At 45.7% G+C, this 23,633-nt stretch overlaps 2 protein-coding genes across 2 annotated transcripts; both read left to right on the forward strand.

Annotated features, from left to right (window-relative positions):
• Positions 1-1,432: 1,432 nt before the first annotated feature.
• On the forward strand, positions 1,433-2,178 carry LOC125530279 (FCS-Like Zinc finger 8). The gene has a single exon (XM_048694670.2). It carries the CDS (start codon positions 1,564-1,566, stop codon positions 1,855-1,857), a length of 294 nt encoding a protein of 97 aa, XP_048550627.1. The 5' UTR covers positions 1,433-1,563; the 3' UTR covers positions 1,858-2,178.
• A 14,754-nt stretch (positions 2,179-16,932) lies between these two features.
• LOC147986688 (FCS-Like Zinc finger 2-like) lies at positions 16,933-17,716 on the forward strand. The gene has a single exon (XM_087544884.1). It carries the CDS (start codon positions 17,064-17,066, stop codon positions 17,352-17,354), a length of 291 nt encoding a protein of 96 aa, XP_087401010.1. The 5' UTR covers positions 16,933-17,063; the 3' UTR covers positions 17,355-17,716.
• The last annotated feature ends 5,917 nt before the right edge of the window (positions 17,717-23,633 follow it).

The raw sequence follows: 23,633 nt of genomic DNA on the forward strand, positions 1-23,633 counted from the left end.
TGATCCAAAAAAGCCATGGTTCGTGCAACGGGTGGCGGTGGCCTCGATGCAATGGGTGGCGGTGGCCTCGACGCAATGGGTGGCGGTGGCCTCGGCGTCATGGGTGGCGGTGGCCTCGGCGTCATGGGTGGCGGTGGCCTCGGCGCCATGGGTGACATGGGTGGCTTCGGAGGTACCGTGGGCGGTTTAGGTGCAATGGGAGACATGCCTGGCTTTGGAGCACCCCCGACGCTATGGCCATCATGGGAGGCATGAGTTTTGCTTCTCTCATGGAAGGCATGGGTACACCTCCGGCCGCCACGGGCGGAATGTCTTTCGATGTGCCTGCTCGCACAAATTCCCATGAAGATGCCGTTGAAGATCTTGCCAACACCGTCGAAGCTTCACGTGATGCGGTGCACGATGAGGAGAGGGAGGAAGATTCATCTTCGGAGGCGGAAGAATCGTCTTCCGAAGATGAGGACGAGGACGAAGACGAGGACGAGGACGAGGAATGATGTGTTTTTCATTTGTGTATTGAACTTGATTTGCATTTTGAACTTGGTTGGATGAATTTGTGGGCATGATTTTAAACATGTGGGCATGAACTTCATCAACTTGTTTGTGTGAAATTTTTATTGTGTTGGAAAATGTTTATCATTTTGTGTTGAAAATATCATATGCAATGCACCGACGAGTCGCGCGCGCTGCATTTTTGCGCGCTGCTGGAGCGGCACGCGCGCTGCTGAAGCGGCACGCGCGCTGCATTTAGCGCGGCTGCTGGAGCCAGTGTTGCGTGCCGCGCCAAACCAGACGATGTGCGCGCGGCATATCTGTTTTTTGCGCGCGGCACGTCCAGCCAGTTGGAGATGCTCTTAGGAACTTTTTTTGCATACCTTGTTATCAATTTACCATTTTTAGTAGTTTTGAAAAAATAGCACACTTACATCAACAGGGAGGTTCAAGAGCGATGCCTGCGCTTTCATCATTGGGGAGACATGGCACGATCGCCGTCGTTTTCGTCTCGGTGGAGCCGAGAGAGCGCCTGCGTGTCCCACGTCCACCATGAAAGCCAACCACTGCACTCCACCGTGGCCCATGCGCGAAGAATAAACAGGCCGCCGAACCGCTCCATCACCCATGGCTACCCACGGAACAAAAATGCTACACTAACGGAAAGTATGTACGGATTAGTTTTACGGACTCGTCTCTCACCAACCAACTTCCCTGATTGTAACTGGTGGGACCTCTTTTTCCTAATCTTCTCCAACAATAACTCTCCACGTGATTCCGTAAGTCTAATCCCGTTGCAATCCGTCCGTAAGTGTAGCATCTCTCCCCACGGAAGCCCCGGCCGTCCGGCGCGCGGTATCGCCCGACCCGTGGGCGCACCGGACCACAGTTTCCCGACGGCCTCGCCGTGTCCGTCCCCGCGCACCATATATACCCGGCCTTTCCCCTTCGGCTTCACCCACCCAACTCATTCGCTCGCTCGCTCGCTCTCCTCTTCCTCCCTCTCCCCGCACCAAAAGCAGCAAAGCTCTGCTCAGCATTTCGCTCGAAATACACATACACACACGTGCCATGGCGGCTTCAGCGGCCTGCTCCTTCTTCTTCTTCGACGCCGAGCCGCTCGGCGAGCCCGGCATGCCGGCGCAGGACGCGTGCGCGCTCTGCACCAAGCCGCTCGCGCGCGACAGCGACATCTTCATGTACAAGGGCGACACGCCCTTCTGCAGCGAGGAGTGCCGCGACGAGCAGATGCAGCTCGACGCCATCGCCGCCAGGCAGGCCGCCCGGAGGCAGCAGCGGTTCTCGTCGGGAACGGAGGCCCGGAGCGGGCACCAGGAGTCCAGGAAGGTGTCCGTCGCGAGCTAGCCGGCGAAGCTCGTGGCCGATAGAGTAGAGCTCGGCTTGAATCAACGGGATCCCAAGAATCACCGATCTGGCGAGGCCAAGGAGATTGATCTCTCTCTCTTGTCTCGCCTGTGCCGGAGAAGCAGTGAAGGATCTGAGAAAGTTCATGTGCTGAGGCTCCGGCCATCTGAGTCGCCCGCTGGACGCATCCTTCTCCTGGCTCCTTTTTGCCTCTGTGTGCGTGTTTGTTTGAGGCTTTGAGCCGTGGTTGTGGCAACACCATATGTAAATCGAAACCATCTGGAAATCAGTATTTCAGCACAAAATTTTGCCCAAAGATCATGACTTTTCTGAGCTTCACGTTTTGCGTTCACCGTTCATCTTTCGATCGATCCTATGCACCCTGAAATCTCGCCAGAAAAGTACTCCTCGCTTGAACGAGATTATGTCGCTTGATTATGAATCAAACGTCCGTGCAAAATTCCTCTGTTAATCATGCAGAAAGGAGATGGACTTGCACAAGTTTTGGGAAGATTCCAACTAAAGTACGTTAGTGCACGCTACAGGAAAAGGTGGAAAGAATACACGGAAAGAGATTCGTTAAGCATTTACTTCACTTTGTGTTGCTGTTGATATAACGATTTTTGTTCGTCTCTGGTTTAGTCAAGATGACGGGGATTTAACTCCATGATCGCCTGCCCATGCACGAATGCACGAATAGTAGTACTACTACTCTATTTTCGCCTACGAGTGTATTCTCGTTGGTAAATGAAAACAGATGTTGCAACTGAACATTTTCCCTTTGGCGTTCCTGATGATCGTTTCGATCACTATATTAATGATTTAAATGATTTTGTATTTCTTTATAGAGGGAGTAGAGTACTTAGCATTAATTCTGTAGTACAGTACTACTACATGCTAGCAAAGGGGGAAAATAAAAATAGAGGAAGAAACTTGTTATGCATTCGCATTATTTTGGGTTGTTAACGTGCTGATTTAATGATTTTCCTTGATCCGCTAGATCAAGATGATAGGGATTGAACTCCATTTTTGACTACGCATGCACGGGCGGGAGTGCTCTACTTTCGTCTACAGTACTGTATTCTCTGACGACCCGTTCATGTTCTGTTAGTACACGCATGGAGCAGAAGCAAAGGCTATCTTTTCAGGAGAAACAGTATTCCTGTTTAAAAAGTTGCAGAAATTTTAGTACTGTAGTCCGTTTGCATTGCAACCACACATACAGATACAGTTCTAGCTAACCGTTGTCAGATTGAAATAGCATACTATAGGGTCTGCACCGTTGCAAGTGTGGTGACCGTAGAACCCTGGAGGCCACGTTGGCACAGCGATCGGTCCCGGAGGAAGCACGTCGCGTCCCGGCTGGATCCGACGGACGCATGGCATGGAGCCATGGACCCGGCATGTGTCAGACCACCGGTGCGTGCGTGCGTGCATCGGTGCGTGACACCACATGAACGGCCACCGCTCACGCCTCACTCGTGCTGCCAAGCCGAGCCGTGCCCCTCGGCCGCTCCGTTGCCGGCACCGTGCGCTTCCAAGCAAAACCCGGCGAGCCCCGGGAGATGTCTACGCAAACGAATTAATTTCTTTCCCTTGATCGTCCAGCTGCGCGCTTCGCAAGCGACATCGAGCTACGGACTCCCCTTGGTGAAAACGTCAGCATTTGTTTACTGCTGCTACTGGCCAAGTAGCCAACAAAGCGACTGTGCTTGGGCGTGCAGTTTCGTGAGTGTAAATTAATCTGGGGCACGAATCTCAGCGAGGCAAAAGCTAGCTGTGCTTGCTTCCCGGAAAGAGGCCTCGCCGTCGTAGCCAGATGCCATTGGTTCCCCGATTCTCTATGCTCCAAGTGGCCGCCGCTGCTCACGAGGGCGGCTATGCAGTTCGTAGTAAATTATCAACGGCCAAATCGCAGTAGTACTACTAATTAAGAGCCGCACTAATCAAACCGTGCTGCACTGCACACAGAGACGACTCGACGACCCGCAAAGCCAAAGGTGGTCTGGCCTACCCGATTCTTGAGCCGTGCAGGTGCGTCTCCCCCAAGCCAAAGCACATCCACGTACGGCCCTGCTCCCCACGCGAGGCCCGCCACGCCCTCGCTTAAACAACCGTCCAGGCTCCGTAAAGCGCAAGCCTCTTTCTGACGATCATACCATACGTGCTGGCCGTAGGCGCTGCGTACGTAGAGACGGGAATCTGCGAAGGCGTCTCCTCGGTCATGACACGGCTCCCATTGCCGTGCACGGTGCACCAACACGAGCCATGATTCCCGTCCAGGGAAAGGGAAAGCTAGCCGAGGTCCATGGCACGGAGACTGTTTTATTGTGTGCCTAACCATGTGGGCGTGTGTTGCCTTCTCATTGGCCGGCGAAAAAGGCTAACCCATGATTAGTGTCAGTAGTGTGTCGAGGTTGCTTTAGTTAAACCCAGTGTTTAGAGGCAGCCTAATGTAAGGTTAGATTCGAGCGCACGTGCATGATCGATACTCCATCCATCCAGGTACACCGAATGTACTCCGTCGTATATACTGGTCTGCACTGCTGCAGCCCTGCATTCTCTAGCGTGTGTCTGTGCGTGTGTGCTGGGAAAGGAGCAGCATCGCGGCAGTGGTGAGCATGTAAAAAACGGGTCAATTAATTGGTGTGCAAGTAAAGAATGGAGCTGGTGCTACTACTTCAACATGTTTGCTATACGCCGTCCGGAGGGTACACGTGTGGCAGTTCAGATCTAGGAGAGGCATGCATGCATCTGCATGTTAGCGCATGCGTCCTCGTCAGCCATGACACGTACATGTACATATGTATCGCGGCAACTAGTGTTTGCATCGGCTAAAGTCGCTGCACACAATGTGCTTATCTGTACCAATATAAAAAGACTTAATGAAGCAGATTCAAACCATCTCAACCGTCAAATCATGTTATCTAGCGTTCGAAATCGCTTCAATGTTGAGCACAAACACGTTTAATGCTCTAATTACTCATCATTGTCATTGGTTATAAACACGTTTTGACTCAATTCTATCCCATGAAATCTGCCATGCAATTAATATCCTACCATTCCCGCGAAAAAAATAATTGATATCTTACCAAATAACATGCAACAGATATATTTTACCTAATATAACATGTAACAAATATCCTATCTAATATAAACGTGCATTGCACGTACATTATTACTAGTGTAGAACAAACAACTCTTATTTGTTGCGTTAATCATACGACGAAAAGTCAATGCCACGAGACTCGTGGGCCCAGCTAGGTACATGGCCACTGTGTCAGCCCAACAACTGACTCGTTCTTTACTTCGTCTTGTCCGCTAACCACCGTAGGCGTAGGCATCCAGCTGCAATTCCTCGATCGACCTACAACATTATTTGGGGCGTGCATCTCTTAATTTTTATGTACAACGTACGCATCGGCTGGGTGTTTTTTTTTCTAAGTTTCAGCTGGGAATAAGTAATGCTAAGTTGGTAAGGCTAGTCATAGTGGGAGTAACTTAGCTAATAGCGCACTTTAATTTTTCTTACTTATATGGCATGTAGTTAATGAGAAATGATAACATAATATGTTACTGTAACTTAACGATTTTTAAGACAAGATGAGTCTACAAGCTGATAAATGAAGTCTTCTATGACACTATTATTATGTTATTTTGCACTATGAAGATAGTTACTTAGACTAGTGTCATATGCGTAATAACAAGAAACTTCTCTCACAAGACGACTGACAATGAGGAACGAATTCCTTTCATGTTGATGTTTGGTGGTTGAACAGCTGAGGCACTGGATCCACGCTCCATGGTGTCTAGTACAATTTCTTTCATGTTCATGTTGGGTGGTTGAGTGTTGAGACGCTTAATTCACGGTTTCAGGGAGAAATTTCCGGGATTTTTAAACGCGAAAATTCTAGACGTGGCCTGCCTGCTGGGTAGACTTCAGTTCCTTCTTCCAGCGGCTATCAGAAATCTGGGATCACCCATTCCCTTTTGTTTTCCCAAAGAGGATCATCATTGGCGACACTTGGATTCTCTTGAGTATTTCAATTTTGCGTGTTAATTAGTACAGGATTAGACGAGATATACTTAACAATCAAGGTCAGTTTCCGTATACGTCGTGTCATACCTTTTTTTTTGGCGAATCTACGTCGTGTCATACTTGTGCGACTGATACTTGTACTAAAGGTTCTTATTATTTTCTACACGTCTGGAGAGAATACATCTACATTAAGGTTCCTTTCTGCCCGATTTAAGAATCCCTGCAGCTCGGTCATGCATGACTCAGCCCAACCTGCATTTTCTTTGTGTTCCTTCTGCTATTCTCTTTTGTTGGAGATGAATCTAGTGAACGGCAATCGAATAATCAGTGCAGTTGCCTACAAAAAAAGAGAATAACCAGTGCAGTTTTCGTGTCGAATAATCTGGTGAGTAAATTCAGTCAGCTGACCCGGGCAAGTCAAGCGTGACTGTACGCAGAGTGCAATTATTTTTGTCACGTCCGGGCGCTATATTTGACCGATGAAAATGGGCTGCTGCATTCAGCATCATTGAACCGTTGATCTCTGATACAGTATATTTCACCCCAATCGAGTAAGAAATGGTCCGTTACATTTGACTTTTTCTTCATCTGTTCCCCCTAGCAAGGCTTTCTCCTGTTTCAATTTACATACAGTCTTTCTAAGTGTGCGCTAGATAAAATGTTAAAAGCAGCTTCAAACACTGGTAATCCTTTTCTGTATCAGAATTCAGACAAGGGCAACATGGGCCACGGGGGCTATGATGCCAACGATGGACAAAATTACTGTTCTGACCCATTGTGCAAAGAAAATTCCGATTTGACTTCGTTTCAAAAAAAAAATCGTTTCTGACCTTTTTCGGTGACACCAAGATCCATGGCGTCTGGGTTATGAAGCAGACGCCAGGTACCCTGGCGTCTGGCCCCTGGCCCGCACTGCCCGCGTGCCCGTTGACCTGCTGACGTGGCAAAGGGGCCAGACGCCAGGGACCGTGGCGTCTGGCCCCGGTAAGTGGATAACGCCGCGGGGCCAGCCCACCCATCCCAATCTCATCTTCTCTGGCGTCTGGTTCGACGAACAGGGGGCAGTTCGTCGCCCCTTCTCTCCCTCCCACCACCACCCCCCTTGATCTACTCCATCAACACCTCAAACTCACAGATCTGACCCCCCCCCAAGCTTCTTTGAGGTATTCTCCCCCATTCCCTCCAATTTGTTTTTGTTTTCCCCTCTTTGTTGGATGCATTATTCAACACTAGGTGATGTTAGATGAGTAGATGGTTTCTTTTTTTTAGGAAATTTTTTGTAGTTGATAGATGATTAGGTAGGCAGTAGATGATGTGTAGTTGAACATGTAGGTAAAATCAATTCCGTTTTGTGTATATGTTGTCCATAGGATTTTTTTTTTGAATTAAGAGGGGTGATGAATATATGATTTGTGTATGTAAAATAGACTTTGGCATACTATATTTGGTTTGATAGATGATGTGTGTATGTGTAGATAATCCTATTGTTGGCATACTATATTTGCAAAAGATATGGTGAAATTTGGTACTCTAGATGATATGTATTTGCATATGTGACACCATATTATTTGACAAATTTATTTGATTGAGATGATGTTGGTATGTTTGAGAATAATTATGTGTGCATATGAAGAAGATAAAAATGTGAAGTGGTATGACAATATAGTTGAATATATAGATGGCAAATTTTTTTATGCAAAAGAGATGATGAAATTTGATTATTGTGTGTGACATGATTTGTTCAATAGAATGGCGGATGATGATTATGAAATTTATTTGATGGTGAAATTTGGTACTCTAGATGATATGTGTGCATATGTAGAAGAAAGAAATGATGTGGTTATGTTTGAGAAGAATGATGTTTTCATATGGCATAAACTTGGAGAAGGAAATTGTTTGATATTGTTCATGTATTCATAGATGTTTGTGATTTGTTTTGTAAGATGGCGGATGGTGATGGTCCTTGGTATGACGGATTAATCGATGAGTGGGATAAGGAGCATCGTGCTCGTGCCATTGAGAATGGACAGGTAAGAAGCAAGACTTGGTCAATTTTCGTTGTTTCTCATTTGTGTTCTTGTATTGATTATTAAAACATCACTTTATTTTCAGCAAGTAGTTGCTATGCGCATGAGGGGTCATTCCGCTGATGACTTTGATTACGACCCGCGGTATGAGGCTTACATTCAGAGATTGGGTCTTCTCCCATTCGTGTTGCAGTTTAAGCGACGCGCTCCGTCGGTGAACCACGCGGCGCTGACCGCACTTGTGGATCGTTGGAGGCCGGAGACTCACTCGTTCCACCTTCCATGTGGGGAGATGACGATGACCCTACAGGTCATGGCTATGATAAGCGGCCTTCCTATCAACAGACAAGTTGTTACCGGTCGTGTCAGCGTGGGTAATTGGCGAGAACGGACTGCCGATTTAATTGGCGTTCAGCCCGAGGGCCCCCAGGAAAGCAAGGCCGATACCGCGAAAGTGAGGCATTCTTGGCTAAAAATGGTCAGAGGAAACACCAATCCGTGCCCTCAGGATGCCAATGACGTGGTTGTGTAGCAGTACGCGCGGGCCTATCTTTGGTATGTACTAACCAAGGTAGTCTTCTCAGATGCAACCGGGAACTCAGCCCTCTGGATGTTCTTGGAGCTACTCAATAACTGGGATACCCAGTATAGCTGGGGTTCGGCCGCACTAGCATATTTGTATCGTCAGGTAAGAGATATTTACAACCATTTATCTTGCATTTGTCATGCGCCTCCATATCTAACATGTTTGTTTGATTGCAGCTTGACTTGGCGTGTCGGAGGAAGGGAGATACATCCTCATTGTCTGGGTTTGTTTGGAGCCTATCCGTGTGGATGTGGGAGCGGATCCCGGTTGGACGACCCGAATTCAAGAACCCCCTCATGGTGAAGCTTTGGAAATCCTGGAATAACAATGTCCATTGCCTTGAGTATGCCATGATGCCGGTCCGATATGATGCATACCTCCCTAGCCCCAATCACGTTGTGGCTAACATGACCCATGAACCACTCCCAGTTGTCTTGGTGCTCGGAAGGCACCAAAGCAAATGCACACGGCAACACGTTGTCGTTTGATGAGTGCGCCATTGCTACCATTAGTGTGCCCTTATATCTACCGGTCAAGAACGTGCCATCTATAGACAAGACCGGACGACAATGCTGAAACGCCTCCACACATTGTCCATAACTCCAGAAGGCACGGTGGAACACTCCCTCGTGATCCTCGACCACATGAAACATGCCCGGGTTCCTATGTGCAATCGCGGCCAACAACCTTGGGAGCTGGTTGTATGCTTCTTCATAACCACCATACAACATTCTAATAGCATTTGCCTTTGCCTTCCATGCCTTCCCATACTTGACTTTATAACCAAATTGTTTTTTCACCGTCCGCATGAGAAACCTCACTTTCACAGTGGGATCAAAGGCTATGTCTTTCATCCATTTGTATCCGAGATACTCAGATGTTAGTTGACGGTGTGTCTTTCTTAGTCGTTTCGATGGCGGTTTGCATCTATGAGTGGTATCACAACTTTTCAACACCCATTCTTCGGTTTCTTTAAGCTTTCTTGCACGAACCTTTCATGTGCATTCCTTTTGCTCACACACCACGGTGTAACGCAAGTTCATGTCCGAGTGCTCAACATAAATTGGCCTATGGTTTCGAATGGCATAGTCAGCCAACCAAAACTTCAGCATAGGCAAGCTCAGAAACTTCAATCCTTTCTTCAAATAAGCATTCTCGTCCTCATTCTCCACCCTTGGTTCTCCTGGATCCGGGCATGGTGTTGGCTCAATCGCCGTCATTCTCATTCCACCGTCAACAACAGCTTTATGGGCAAGGCTGAGATCTTTAAACAAGTGAGTTCTTTTTTGTAAGCCCGTCAGCTCAAAGTGGATTTGGTTCTCCTCCTTTGTGAATCCATCCTCGTCCAACTGTTCAACTGGACCCTCGTCATCCGAGTCATACGCATATTGACGCCTAAAAGGCAAGTCACGATCCATGTCCTTTTGCGCTATGTACGCATTCAAGTCACCAACATCATTACCATGAAACCCTTCCTCTTGCTCTTCGTCGTCATCATAAACATCTTCATCCTCTTGAATTACTTCGTCACTAGCAATCACCTCAACTTCATTTTCTTGGCTAGTTGGTGGTTGGCTAGAAGCATTGGGGGCATACAACTCAACCTCATTTGCTTTGATAGATGGTACACGGGGACGTGGTGGGGGATAAACATTGGGGGCATCAACCACAACCCTATGCTCAACAAGTGGCACCATTGTCCTCTCGCTTATGTCGTCCATTGGGGAAGAGACATGCCGGTTCAAATCAATGGTAAACCGAGGAGATTCAACCTTGGTGGCAAACAATTCAAGTGACTTGTCTTCCGATTGGGATACCTTTTCCTTGTATACATCCCAATGCAAATCCGAGGTGATAGGCATACTTTTCAAGCGAGATTTGGCTTCAACTCCAACATCATACCTTCCTATTAACTTAACATCAACATTGGTGTCCATCAACTCTAAGACTTGTCTCACTTTTGCAACAACATCCTCATAGCTAGGGTTTGTATCGAAAACCAATGGTTCCTCACCCGTGTCGGCATTGTTACTCAAGAATGCCTCCTTGTCCATGTAATGAACATTAACAAGTCTCTCCATCTAAAAATAACATGAATGGATTTAAGACTTCAATGAGAATTGGTGTGTTTATCCAAATACATCTAATTCTATCCAAATCATATCAAGACTAAATTATTGGTGATATCCACAAAAGTATCACTAATTAACACACACTAAGCAAAGTTAACCCTAATCACTAACTAACCCTAACCCCCAATCTTTCTACTCAACAAGCATACATTACTACTACACACCATGCATAGCACACTATTATCAAAGTTAACCAAGCCATTCACACTAACATAAGGGAGAAAACATGAACTAGGGTTCCACCAACATGTATAAAATGCAACCAAAATAACAAGATTTGACAAAAAATAATTGGATGATTTGGGGGAGATTAACAAGAGCAACAAAGTGATGGAAAGATCCACCTAAGGGATGTACCTTTTGGAGAGGATTTGAGGGGGAGCTTGAGGGGTAGGAGAGAGTGTGAGAGCTACAAGTGTTCTTCAAGCTCGGGTTGTGGATTGGGGAAAGTGTGTGGCACACTTTCCCCAAGGGTTATTCTGTTACCAGGGCCAGACGCCAGGGTCCCTGGCGTCTGGCCCCTTTGCCACGTCAGCAGGTCAACGGGCACGCGAGCAGTGCGGGCCAGGGGCCAGACGCCAGGGTCCCTGGCGGGCAGTGCGGGCCAGGGGCCAGACGCCAGGGTCCCTGGCGTCTGCTTGGTAACCCAGACGTCAGGGATCTTGACGTCACCGAAAAATGTCAGAAATAAAATTTATTTTGAAACGAGGTCAAATCAGAATTTAATTAGCCCTATAAGTCAGAAGAGTAATTTTGTCCGCCAACGATTGACAGCCGTCTACGATCGAGCCAGCCAGCCGGGCCCAGCAGCACAAACCTCCACACAATGTCGACACTCTGCATTTGGCACATCAGAGGGGCACTTTCCCTGTGGCGACCGTGAATCTCCAGTGATTCCTGATGAAAAGCGCCTGCAATATGAACAAGGTAACAGTGGAAACAGAAGAAGAAAAAGGAGCGCCACACCCAAGATCGATAGTACAGCGTGTTGTGCCCACCGGGCTTCGTCGCGGCCGAAAACGACGGCGGTGCGAGTGGCAACAAAATACGTACAGAAAATATTACGAGAGCAGAAGAATTGGTGGTTCTCCGTTTCAAAAAATTAAATAAATTAAGCAGCCATTCATTGATTAGCTGAGTGAAGAGCATCTGTATTGAGCCCAATTTGTCCGTCCATGCACTCACACTCTTCATTATCTACCTCATATGTCCGGTAACTTGCATGTCCACGAAAAGAGAGAAAGAAGAGAATTGAATACAGAAAAAAGTGGTCCTGGGTGGGCCGTGTCCTCTGTGGCGGACAGACCGGGCGCGTCTGCGAACTCTCATATTCTCCTTCATTTGTCCTCAGTATGAGGGTTTGTGGACAATCCAGACGTATAGGAAAGATATGAGGGGTCTTGATGGGTCACTTTTTTCCTTTTCTCTTCTGTCTGGTCACTGTCCGGACACTTCCGCAGACGTTTGAGGAGTATTTTAGGATGCTGGCTGTAGATGCTCAAAGCGAGAAAGCCCCGCAAAATAAAAGGATTAAGCAAGAGAGAAATTGAACAAGCAATGATACTACTACAAAAAAATCCGCGGTTCCTAATGGAATAGGTAACAAAGCGGCTATACCACCTACTGCTACTAATTTGCCGCCTTCCCACATTAAGCTACTACTCCCTCTGTTTTTATTTACTCTGCATATTAGAGTTGACTGAAGTCAAATTTTGTAAAGTTTGATCAAGTTTATAGAAAACAATATAGACATTTATCATAATAAATCTATACGATGTGAAAGTTCATTTAATAATAAATCTAATGTTATTGATTTGTTATTGTATATCTTAATATTTTTATATATAAACTTGGTCAAAGTTTGTAAAGCTTGACTTTGACCAAATCTAATATGCGAACTAAATAAAAACGGAGGGAGTACTTGTTGTTTCGCCAGAAGTTATTATGCTAGGCGCAGTGTGATGAATATTTTGCACCCATTGAGCAAAGTTAGATTGTAATTATATGGCGGTATCCGAAACATATCTTTTGGACTAAAGCACTCATGATATCATCATGAATGTACAAGCCAAAACTGTGAAAACATAGAAATATACGTACTCAATAAAGGTGGGATATGATTGCATTTGAATGAGAAGTAATATGGATCGCATGGAGTACTATGATTTAATATCCATGAATAATTGAGATCATTAACATGGAAACTCTAACCCAACATATTATTGTAGGTGGCTAATGATCCGGAGCTGTCACCGATTTTTGGTTTTTTAATGTTGGGAATGGGTGCTTCCGGTTGCTACTGCTTGATATTTAGGGAGTTGATCGTGAGTGCTTCTTTTTCTATGCGAGAGGTACCATCCATTGTATTGGGTGTCGAAGAAAGCGACCTCTTGACACATGCCATACCGTATCTCAATACGTATTTTTGAAAGGTGGCGTTTGGGAATTAAAAAAATGGTGAAGTTTGGCAGAAAAAGCCATGGCATTTACACATATATGTTGATGTCCTCCATATATTTTGTATTTGTACATTAATCCTTGTACTTTATATACAGGAATGTTGCGTCTCTTTGGCAGTGCCTAGTAAATACATTTTTCATCGTAGCCATATGGGTGGCATCGTGTACCAAACATCATCGGTGAAAGGAAAATAACATGTCCGAAAAGATAGTCATTGTTGTTCAATTGTATCTCCATTAATGATTTTTGAGTTTTGATGTCTGATTACATACTCAAACTACCAATTGTGATGCATACTTAAAACCTAATTCTTGCGTTGCCTTCAGTTGGTTGGCTCACTGACATGTGGGTTTGCATCCAATGGCGCGAGCTTTAATAATTTATATTCCATGGACAGAAATTTTACTAAGTCTTAGTTGATAAAGGTTAGCCAGCGAATTAACCTTGATCCCCTTCCCCTTGTATGTAGATATTAAAGCTTGGAATTTGTTACTAGTTTTGCAAAATTTGTTGTTTAGTCTTTTATGGAATTCAAAATCAGACAACTCATTTCTTTGGCATTGGATTTAAATTATTGAATTAAAAGAGCCTTACTAGTACCGAACACTGTAGGATGCTCTTCAACGGGCTTGATGTTCCCTACCTCCAGGCATCCCGCCACAGGCGGCTACCAACGTTGTTGCCAAGAAAATCGAGGATCCTCTTCTTCCTCAACTTTGGACACCTTCACCGCCACTTCTTACTCAACTTTCCATATCCTCGTCCTCTCCATCCACATTGTTGTGGACATTTTTCAGTCGGGACATGTATTTCTGTTGGAAATATGAGCAAATTACTACGAGATTTAATCCGAATAAACAGAAGATAAATCATGACCACAGCAGCAGAGATTAAACTAATCATGCGAACTAGCATAGCAGATGAACATATTACATCTAGGGCACATTCTAGAAGCATGAATTCTACCACGATCTCGAACAGGAAGGATAGAATCACATACGGTGCAGCGGGTGCAGCACCGCCGGCGTTGACGTTGTCGCCCATGTCGTCGAGTACGAGGTTGCCGAGGTCGGGGAAGAAGTCGTCGCTGCCAGCAGTCGCGCGAGTGCGCTTCCCAAAAACCTGATCGCCCCTCTCCCGTACAGGATCACGAGAGGCGGGGTTCCGCAGGCCTGCTGTCCCTTCTCGCGGTGCACGCCGGAAGGAGGGATGGAGAAGACTTGCTTGGCGGCGCAATGATCTGGAACGGTGGTGAGAAACCATACGAAGCGGCCGCGGCTAGGGTAGATGTCTGCCTGACTATATAGTGCGGGCCGGGTAGGTCGTGGGAGTAAACCCCACGTCTGAGTCGTCACGATCCAAAAGAATCGGAAACGGTTCAGTAATTAACGCGTCCGTTAATTATTAATTAATGACTCAACGTGCATAGCTCCGTCCTCAGCTCGGCTCAATCCCGCAACTCGCGGCGAGCGAGGAGGAGGAGCGCGCGTGTAGGTCTCCTCTTCTCATGCTCCTACAAGTGGTAGAAGAGCTCACCTTATAAAGAGGTGCAACTCTCTCTCAACTTTCGGGGTGGGACTAAACTTTAGCCTCACTCACTCCACTCACATGTGTGCATGAATGGGCCAAGAGAATTTCAGAATTTTAGTTGGGCTTTGGGCCAAAGGCCTACTAGCAAAATTCCAACAATTTCTTGGTCACGTGCTGGCGCTAAGGAGCTCAAATCGAGTCCAACAATTCTTGGCACCAATATAGATATGTATATATAAGTGCACTCCTTTGGAAGGACACCGCCACTGAGGTGTTCAGATCATGGTGATGTTTTTTGGACGCCAAAGCGACAACAAAGATGGAGGAGCTCACATCGGAGTAGGGCACACCTCCTACAGAGAAAATGCCAACTCCGACCACCGCTGCATCCTCAACTCCGGTAGTGGCCACCTCCTTCCTCCACTCTGGTGGGTAAGTCTTATCTCAAATTCTGGGAATCCAAAATAAGGCAAGCAAAAAATATATTTTAATTTCATTTGGCTCCGATTCAAATTACGAGTTTACTCGCAGTCCAAAGAACAAAACTCCCCATCTCAATATCCTGTCTGATTTGATATTGCTCCTCTATTTAATTCTTGGAGCCCAATATCTACATCTAAACTTATATATTGTTTCTCTTTTGAGTTTTAAATACTTTGTCCTCAATCGTAATTAGTTTAGTTAAATCCCAGTCGCCAGAATTGTAATCCAAGGATGAATTTACTTCATTTATGTTGTTGGCAGATCCATAATATTTCATGTTTATAACGAAGAGTATATGCAAAATATCTCAGGTTAGAAGCTACTCCAATATATCTCATGTTTTTTGGGATCAAAACAACTATCATTAATCAATGGAAAACAATTGTTTATAATCATTTGCAAGGGAATATATCGGGTACTCTGGGATGTTGTCGGCAAGCACAGCAGCTTCGAGGGAAAGGATGTTGCATTCCCTCCTAATAACCTTAATGGAAACAACAAAAAATATTTCATGTTTCTAACTAAGTCTATACACAAATACCTCAAGTTTCTAACAAAGAGTGTATGCAAAAAAATCACATGTTGAAGTTGTACAACTGTATACCATTCAAATTATTTCAATTGGTTGATGGTTACATAATTTATGGCTACGTAACCATGTATGTGTTTAGAGGTGCATGCGAAAGCCACTCGCGGAGTTTATCTATATTGTTTTCTTCAACTACGAGTGCTATACAACTCGTGTCCTATTTCGAAATGGTAGTTTGTCCACAAAGATGTGCCAAGATATGACACATGTTATGGGTTACAAAATATACTACATACAACCTCCATTTCAAAATTGGTGATGCTTTCAATAACTTGCACCTAGACTGCTCGATTTTTGACTATGTATATGAAAATATATTACAAAAAAAAATCGAAAGAAAATAACATGTGGCGAAAGTCATTTCTTTGTTGCTTTCACCTTTAAACTTGCAAGCATATATACTATACAAAATAGTGGTAACGTTTTTATCTCAGATATGTTGTCCAAGTCTAGAGCTTTATGTATTTCAAAACAAGGATGTGATTAAGAGGGAAATATCTAATAAAAGAAGTAATTGTAGTAGTTCTCTTTCTAATTTTGTCCAACCTATTGATGAAAATAATAATCGTTCTTTCACTTCATTAAGAAAAAAAATAATTTTCAAAGGCTTCAGAACATATCATCCGCAATTGCTTCACTAAACTCTTGATCATTATTTCAAACACATAATATAGATACATACTTTTTTTCCCATACAATACCAATAACTGACGATACAAGTGCTCGCATATCAATCTAACGCCACTTGAAAATTGTAGCTCTCGAAATTTATATTTGATCTAAGAACCTGTAGCAGTGGAACATATGTTCACTAATACAGTACTCTTCAAAAATGATAATGATCATTTGCCGATATATTAAAAAAAAATATGTTGCATCCACATGTGATATTTTATTAAGCATAATATTTGCTGTTGTAATAAGACCATATTATTTCGTTTCAGATAACATGAATACCCATAAAACTAAAAATTATATTCTCTAACACTTCGCATTTTGAAAGTAAAATCCTGACACTTGGAACTGACGAGATGCCCTTGCGTTTACCCGGGCCACTTTGCTAGTTTCACATTAAAAAAAACAAAGGACAAACTTGGGGAACTTTTTCTTGCAACTTGGGGAATTGGCTCTATAGCTAAAGCCACACGCTCATGAGTCACGAACTGTCCTGTATTTCCACGTCCAGCCGCACGCACCAGAGCACCATATATACCGGAGCCTTCCCCTCCGCTTCACCCAACTCGCTCGCTTCCCTCTTCCTCTGTCTCCCTTCGCCCCACACCGAAAGCAGCAGGCAAGCGCACCACCATTCTACGCTCTGCTCAGCTTTGCTCGAAACTCGCCTCCACACACGCCCACAATGGCAGCTTCAGTAGCTTGCTCCTTCTTCTTTGACGCGGAGCTGCTCGCCGAGCCCGGCATGCCTGCGCTGGACGCGTGCGCGCTCTGCGCCAAGCCGCTGGCTCGCGACAGCGACATCTTCATGTACAAGGGGGACACGCCCTTCTGCAGCGAGGAGTGCCGCGACGAGCAGATGCAGCTCGACGCCATCTCCGCCAGGCAGGCCGCCCGGAGGCAGCAGCGGTTCTCGTCGGGAGCGGAGGCCCGGCGCGGGCACCAGGAGTACAGGAAGGTGTCCGTCGCGAGCTAGCCGGCTAAGCTCGTCGCCTAGTAGAGTGGAGCCCGGCTTGAATCAACGGGATCTCAAGAATCACCGATCTGGCGAGACGAAGGAGACTGATCTCTCCGGTTTCTCGCCTGAGCCGGAGAGGCAGTGAAGGATCTGAGAAAAGTTCATGTGCTGAGGCTCCGGCCATCTGGATCGCCCGCTGGACGCATCCTTCTCCTAGCTCCTTTTTCCTCTGTGTGCTTGGTGCAGCACCCATATGTAAATCGAAACCATTTTGAATCCCTGTTTGGACACAAACTTTTGCCCACAGATCATGACTTATCTGGGCTATACATTTTCCGATCAGCGTTCATCTCTCGATCGATCATGCGCCTTAAGGGAAATCGAGCATTCGTATTTCATAGAGCATCTAGGCGCTGCACCATGAAATTTCTTAAGGTTAGGCGCGCAGACACCGCTTGAATGAGAGTATGTATGCCGCTCTGTTATGAATCAAACTGCCGTGCAAAATTCCTCGGTTAATCATGTAGACAGGGGATGGACTTGCACAAGACTTGAGAAGATTCCAACTTTAGTTAAGTTAGTGCGCGCTACAGGAAAAGGTAGGAAAAGAGACATGAAAAGAGATTCGTTAAGCATTCACTTCACTTTCGTCTAGGGTATTGTATTTTCTGACGAGCAATTCATGGTCCTTAGGAGTAAATGCATTGAGCGGAAAGAAGGATTATCTTTTCACTAGAAATCATATTTGTATTTGAAATGTTGCACAAAAATTATACTCCCACAAGTAGTAGTAGAAGTGCTAGGATCCGTACCGCTAAAAAATTTCATGATGAAATATGAGAGGCATCTTTTGGAACAGCAGAGGTCTTAAGGACTTGGCTAAAAGACGGTTTCTAGCAGAGGCTTCTCTTGAACATCATTTAGACTTTATTGCTTTGTCCGAGACTGGACGAGGTAATTTTTCTCCACAATTTCTTAGTACCTTATCTGGGGGGGGGGGGGGGAGGGTTGATTTTGACTGGCACTGTCTCCCATCTCGAGGAAGATCCGGTGGGGTTTTACTTGGGGTTAAGTGTGAAACGTTGGAGGTTCGGAGTGTAGTGCTGGTTGAGTTTGCGGTAAAGTTTCGGGTCAGAACTAAAGCGGATGGGTTTGATTGGGTTTTGGTGGCAGTCTATGGGGCTGCGCAACCAGATCTCAAGCCAGATTTCTTGGCTGATTTGGTCCGTGTTTGCGGTAACGAGCAACTACCCGTCTTAGTGGGTGGGGATTTTAACATTATTCGAAGAAAGGAGGAAAAGAATAATGACAACTTTGACGGCAGATGATCGTTTATTTTCAATACTATCATAGAAAGCTTGGATCTCAGAGAGATAGAGCTTTCAGGTAGGAAATTCACTTGGGCAAACTCGCTACCGGTTCCGACTTTTGCGAAGCTCGATCGTGTTTTGGCGAGCGTCGATTGGGAACAGAAGTTTCCTCTGGTAACGGTGCAGGCATTAACACGAGGTATCTCGGATCACACACTGTTACTAGTCGACTCTGGAGCTCAAACTCATATGGGTAATAAGAATATTTTTTCCTTCGAACTTGCCTGGTTTGAAAGAGAAGGGTTTATTGAGTTGTTAGCTAGAGAGTGGGCTAAAGACTCGGGGGAAAGGTCACCCATTGAGCGGTGGCAGTGCAAGATTCGTCATCTTCGAAGGTTCCTTCGTGGATGGGCTAAGCACACGAATGGGATATATAAGGCTGAGAAGGAAAGACTCCTTATGCTTATTCATTCCCTTGAGTTAAAAGCTGAAACCTCTATTTTAGATACATCCCAGCTGGAGTCTAAAGTGGAGGCCGAGTTGAGGTTGAAAGCACTTCTCCGCGAGGAGGAATTGAAATGGGCTTTGAGAGCTAAGGTTCGTAAGGTTGTCCAAGGAGAGGACAACACTCAATTCTTTCATATGATTGCTAATGGAAAGCATCGTAAGAAGAGAATTTTTCAATTATAACAAGATGAAGGGACGATAGTTGGTTAGGAAAACCTGAAAGTTTACATTACCAACTATTATAAGCAGTTGTTTGGCTCTCCGGAAGAGAGTTTTGTGTCTCTGGATGAGTCAAGAGTTGAGGACGTTTCCCAACTTGAGACGGAAGAGAATGAGATTTTGACTGCTCCTTTCACGAAGAAAGAGGTGTTTGAGGCTATTTCACAAATGAAGAACAATAAAGCGCCATGACCAGATGGGTTTCCGGCGGAGTTCTACAAAAAGTGCTGGCATTTTATTAAGGGTGACCTATTGCCGATGTTTCATGATTTGTTCAATGGTCAGCTTCATTTGTTCAAGCTCAATTTTGGAACGATAACTCTTCTTCCTAAGAAGACGGAGGCTATTCGCATTGAGCAGTTCAGGCCTATCTGTTTGCTTAATGTCAGTTTCAAAATTTTCACCAAGGTTGGGACGAACAGACTCACGCAGATTGCGCATTCAGTTGTGCAACCGTCCCAGACCGCTTTCATGCCAGACAGAAATATCCTTGAAGGGGTGGTCGTCTTGCATGAAACGCTCCATGAGATTCACTCAAAAAAACTAGATGGTGTGGTTTTTAAAGTGGATTTTGAAAAAGCATACGATAAAGTTAAATGGCCGTTCCTTCAACAGGCGTTGCATATGAAAGGATTTGACAAGGCCTGGCGAGACCAGATTGAGTCCTTTACGCAAAAAGGGAGTGTAGGGATTAAAGTGAATGATGATATAGGTCACTATTTCCAGACACATAAAGGACTAAGGCAAGGAGATCCCATGTCACCGATTCTATTTAACATAGTGGTTGATATGTTATCCATTTTAATAGGTCGGGCTAAGGATGCGGGGCAGTTTTCGGGCTTGGTTCCGCACCTAGTTGTTGTTGGTATCTCCATTCTGCAGTATGCCGATGATACAATCACCTTTATGGAGCATGACTTGGTGAAAGCAAGGAACATGAAGCTTGTGTTGTGCTTATTTGAACAATTGTCTGGTCTCAAGATTAACTTCCATAAGAGCGAACTGTTTTGCTTTGGAAGAGCTAATGAGGACCAGGAGGCATATAAGCAATTGTTCGGATGTGAGTTGGGTTCGCTACCGTTTACATACCTAGGTATACCCATTCACCATCGTAAGCTGACGAATAAGGAGTGGAAATGCATCGAGGATCGTTTTGAAAAGAAACTGAGCTGTTGGAAAGGGAAGCTCATGTCATATGGAGGTCGATTAATTCTGATTAATTCGGTCTTAACCAGTATGCCCATGTTTCTTTTATCCTTTTTTGAGGTCCCGGTGGGGGTCAGGAAGAGGTTAGACTTTTATCGATCTCGTTTATTTTGGCAGAATGATGAGTTGAAACGAAAGTATAGGCTTGCAAAATGGGATATCATCTGTAGGCCGAAGGACCAAGGCGGTCTAGGCATTGAAAATCTAGAGATCAAGAATAGATGTCTCCTTAGCAAGTGGCTATTTAAACTCTCGTCCGAGACAGAGGATACATGGGCTCAGATTCTGCGGAATAAGTATCTTCAGGCTAAAATTTTGGCTCAGGTGACTGTGCGCCCGAATGATTCTCCGTTTTGGAAGGGGTTGATGAGAGTCAAGCCCCTATTCTTTAACAGGACGAAAATCTTAGTCGGTGATGGGGCTAATACGAGGTTCTGGGAGGATACGTGGCTTGGGGAGACGCCTCTGGCACTTCAACATCCTACTTTGTATAACATTGTTCAACGTCGAGAAGCCTATGTTGCAACTGTCTTACAGTCCACGCCTCTCAATATTAGCTTCCGGAGGACGCTAGTAGGCCATCGGTGGGAGGCTTGGCTTCATCTTGTACGAAGGGTGATGGATGTCCAGCTGTCTCAGCAGCCAGATAGATTGTTTTGGAAACTGACTAAGGACGGCAGGTTCTCGGTCAAATCCATGTATCTGGATGTCATAAACACTAGTGTCATTCCTTGCTCGAAGCACGTCTGGAAAGTTAAGGTACCTTTGCGAATCAAAGTGTTTATGTGGTTTGTGCATAAACAAGTGATTTTGACAAAAGATAACCTGGCAAAAAACGCAATTGGGTGGGTTCTGCTAGGTGTAGCTTTTGTGATTGTAACGAAACTATAAGGCACCTCTTTCTAGATTGTCCGCTGGCTAAGATTCTTTGGCGTTTGATTCATATTGCTTTTAATATTACTCCACCTACCTCTATCAATATGTTATTTGGAACATGGCTTGATGGGTTAACTTGGACGTAGCAAGACACATTCGTGTCGGAGTGTGTGCCTTGTTATGGGCAGTATGGAACTGCAGAAATGATTTGGTTTTTAACAGAAAAACGAACTTTCACTTTTTGCAGGTTATCTTCAGGGCCACAGCATTAATCCGTATGTGGTCGTTATTCACTCCGACGGAGGCCAGGGGGCGTTTGGCTACTGCGTCTACCCGATGGGAGATGGTAGCTCGGGGTATTTTCAACCGGTTTGGATGGCGGTCATGTAATAGGATAGGCATGTAGTGCTCCTATTTTATTTGCCAGCCGATTGTGGCTTTCTTGATTAGGCTCGCTGGAGCAGCTTGTTTTATTTTCGTACCTTCAGATATTCGACATTTTTGTGACTACTTTTGTTTTTAATTATAGGCCGTATGCATCTTTCTGATGCAGAGGCCGGGGTAATACCCCTTTTCTAAAAAAAGTAGTAGTAGTAGTTTTTTTTTATGGTTACATACTTGAATGTTGACGTTTACAAGCACGCTGTTGAAATATATTGCCCACCCCTTCCATCACTTCGGACTTTTGGATTTGTTAGCTGAAGCATGAATTCAATATGGTATAAGCTAGACGCGAGGGGGGAATGTTAAAATATATTGCCCGCCTTTCTTCATAAGTTCGGATTTTGGATGAGTTGACTGAAGTATGAATTCAATACAACATATATAGTTCTAGCTAACCGTTGTCACATTGAAATACTCCCTAATGATCTAAACGCTTTTATATCTTTACGGAGAGAGTAGTATACAGGTTCTGCATCGTTGCAAGTGTGGTGACCGTAGAACGCTGGAGGCAACGATCGATCCCGGAGGAAGCACGTCACGTCCTGGTTGGATCCGACGGACGCATGGCATGTCCCCGAATGTGTGAGAGCACGGTGCTTCCGAGTGTGACAGCGCATGGACGGCCACCGCCCACGCCTTACTCGTGCAGCCGAGCTTTGCCCCTCGGACGCTCCATTGCCGGCCGGCCACGCACACCGGCGCACGTCGTTTTAGCCGCGTGCTTCCAAGCAAAACCCTCCGAGCACCGGATTCTGCTCTACCCCCTTTTCCTCGCCCAGCTGCGCGTTTCGCAAGCGACATGGTGCCACGGACTCCCCGCTCGGTGAAAACGTCAGCATTTGTTTACCGCTGCTACTGGCCAAGTATACTAGCCAGCCAGTGCCCCCGCAACAAAGCGACTGTGCTTGGGCGTGAAGTTTCTTGAGTATAGAAATTAGGGCACAAATCTCAGCGAAGCAAAAGCTAGCCGTGCTTGCTTCCCGGAAAGAGGCCTCGCCGTCGTAGCCAGATGCCATTGGCGCCCCGGGTTCTCTTTCTCTATACTCCAAGTGGCCGCCGCTGCTCACGAGGGCGGCTATGGGGTAATTATCAACGGCCAAATCCCTGTAGTGGCAGTAGAGTACCAGTACTAGTACTAATTGAACCGTCCTGCACAGAGAGATGATTGGACGACGCAAAGCCAAAAGGTAGCACCGCGCCCTAGCTCAGATTCTTGAGGCGTGCAGGGTGCAGCTGCAGGTGCGTCTCGCCAAAAGCCAAAGCGCACACCCACGTACGGCGCTGTTCCCCACAACCGGCCATGCTCCGTGTGAAGCACAAGCTTGTGACGAGCATATCAAACTACGTGTTGGACGTAGGCGCCATCGACTCTGCTACGTAGCCCGGATCGAAGCGGGAATCTGCCAAGGCGTCAAGCGTCCCCTCACCAGTAATGACGCGAATCTCGATGTGGGTACTTTGTACATGGTGTGCACGGTGCACCAACACGAGCCATGATTCCCGTCGAGAGAAAGGGAAAGGTGGCCGGGGGAGCTAGCTTGTTCCTGGTCCATGGCATGGAGACTGTTTTATTGTATGCCTAACCATGTGGGTGTGTGTTGCCATCTCGTTGGCTGGCGAGAAAGCCTAACCCATGATTAGTGTCAGTAGTGTGTCGCGGTTGCTTTAGTTAAACCCAGTGTTTAGAGGCCGCCTAATGTACGATTAGATTCGAGCGCACGTGATGGATAACTCC

This window comes from Triticum urartu, chromosome 2A, assembly GCF_056163025.1.
Source record: "Triticum urartu cultivar PI428250 chromosome 2A, HENAU_Tu73, whole genome shotgun sequence".
NCBI classification, from domain to species: Eukaryota; Viridiplantae; Streptophyta; class Magnoliopsida; order Poales; family Poaceae; genus Triticum; species Triticum urartu.

Coding starts and splice junctions, on each gene's coding strand:
- LOC125530279 (XM_048694670.2), top strand. CDS start 1,564: ATGGCGGCTTCAGCGGCCTGCTCCTTCTTCTTCTTCGACGCCGAGCCG.
- LOC147986688 (XM_087544884.1), top strand. CDS start 17,064: ATGGCAGCTTCAGTAGCTTGCTCCTTCTTCTTTGACGCGGAGCTGCTC.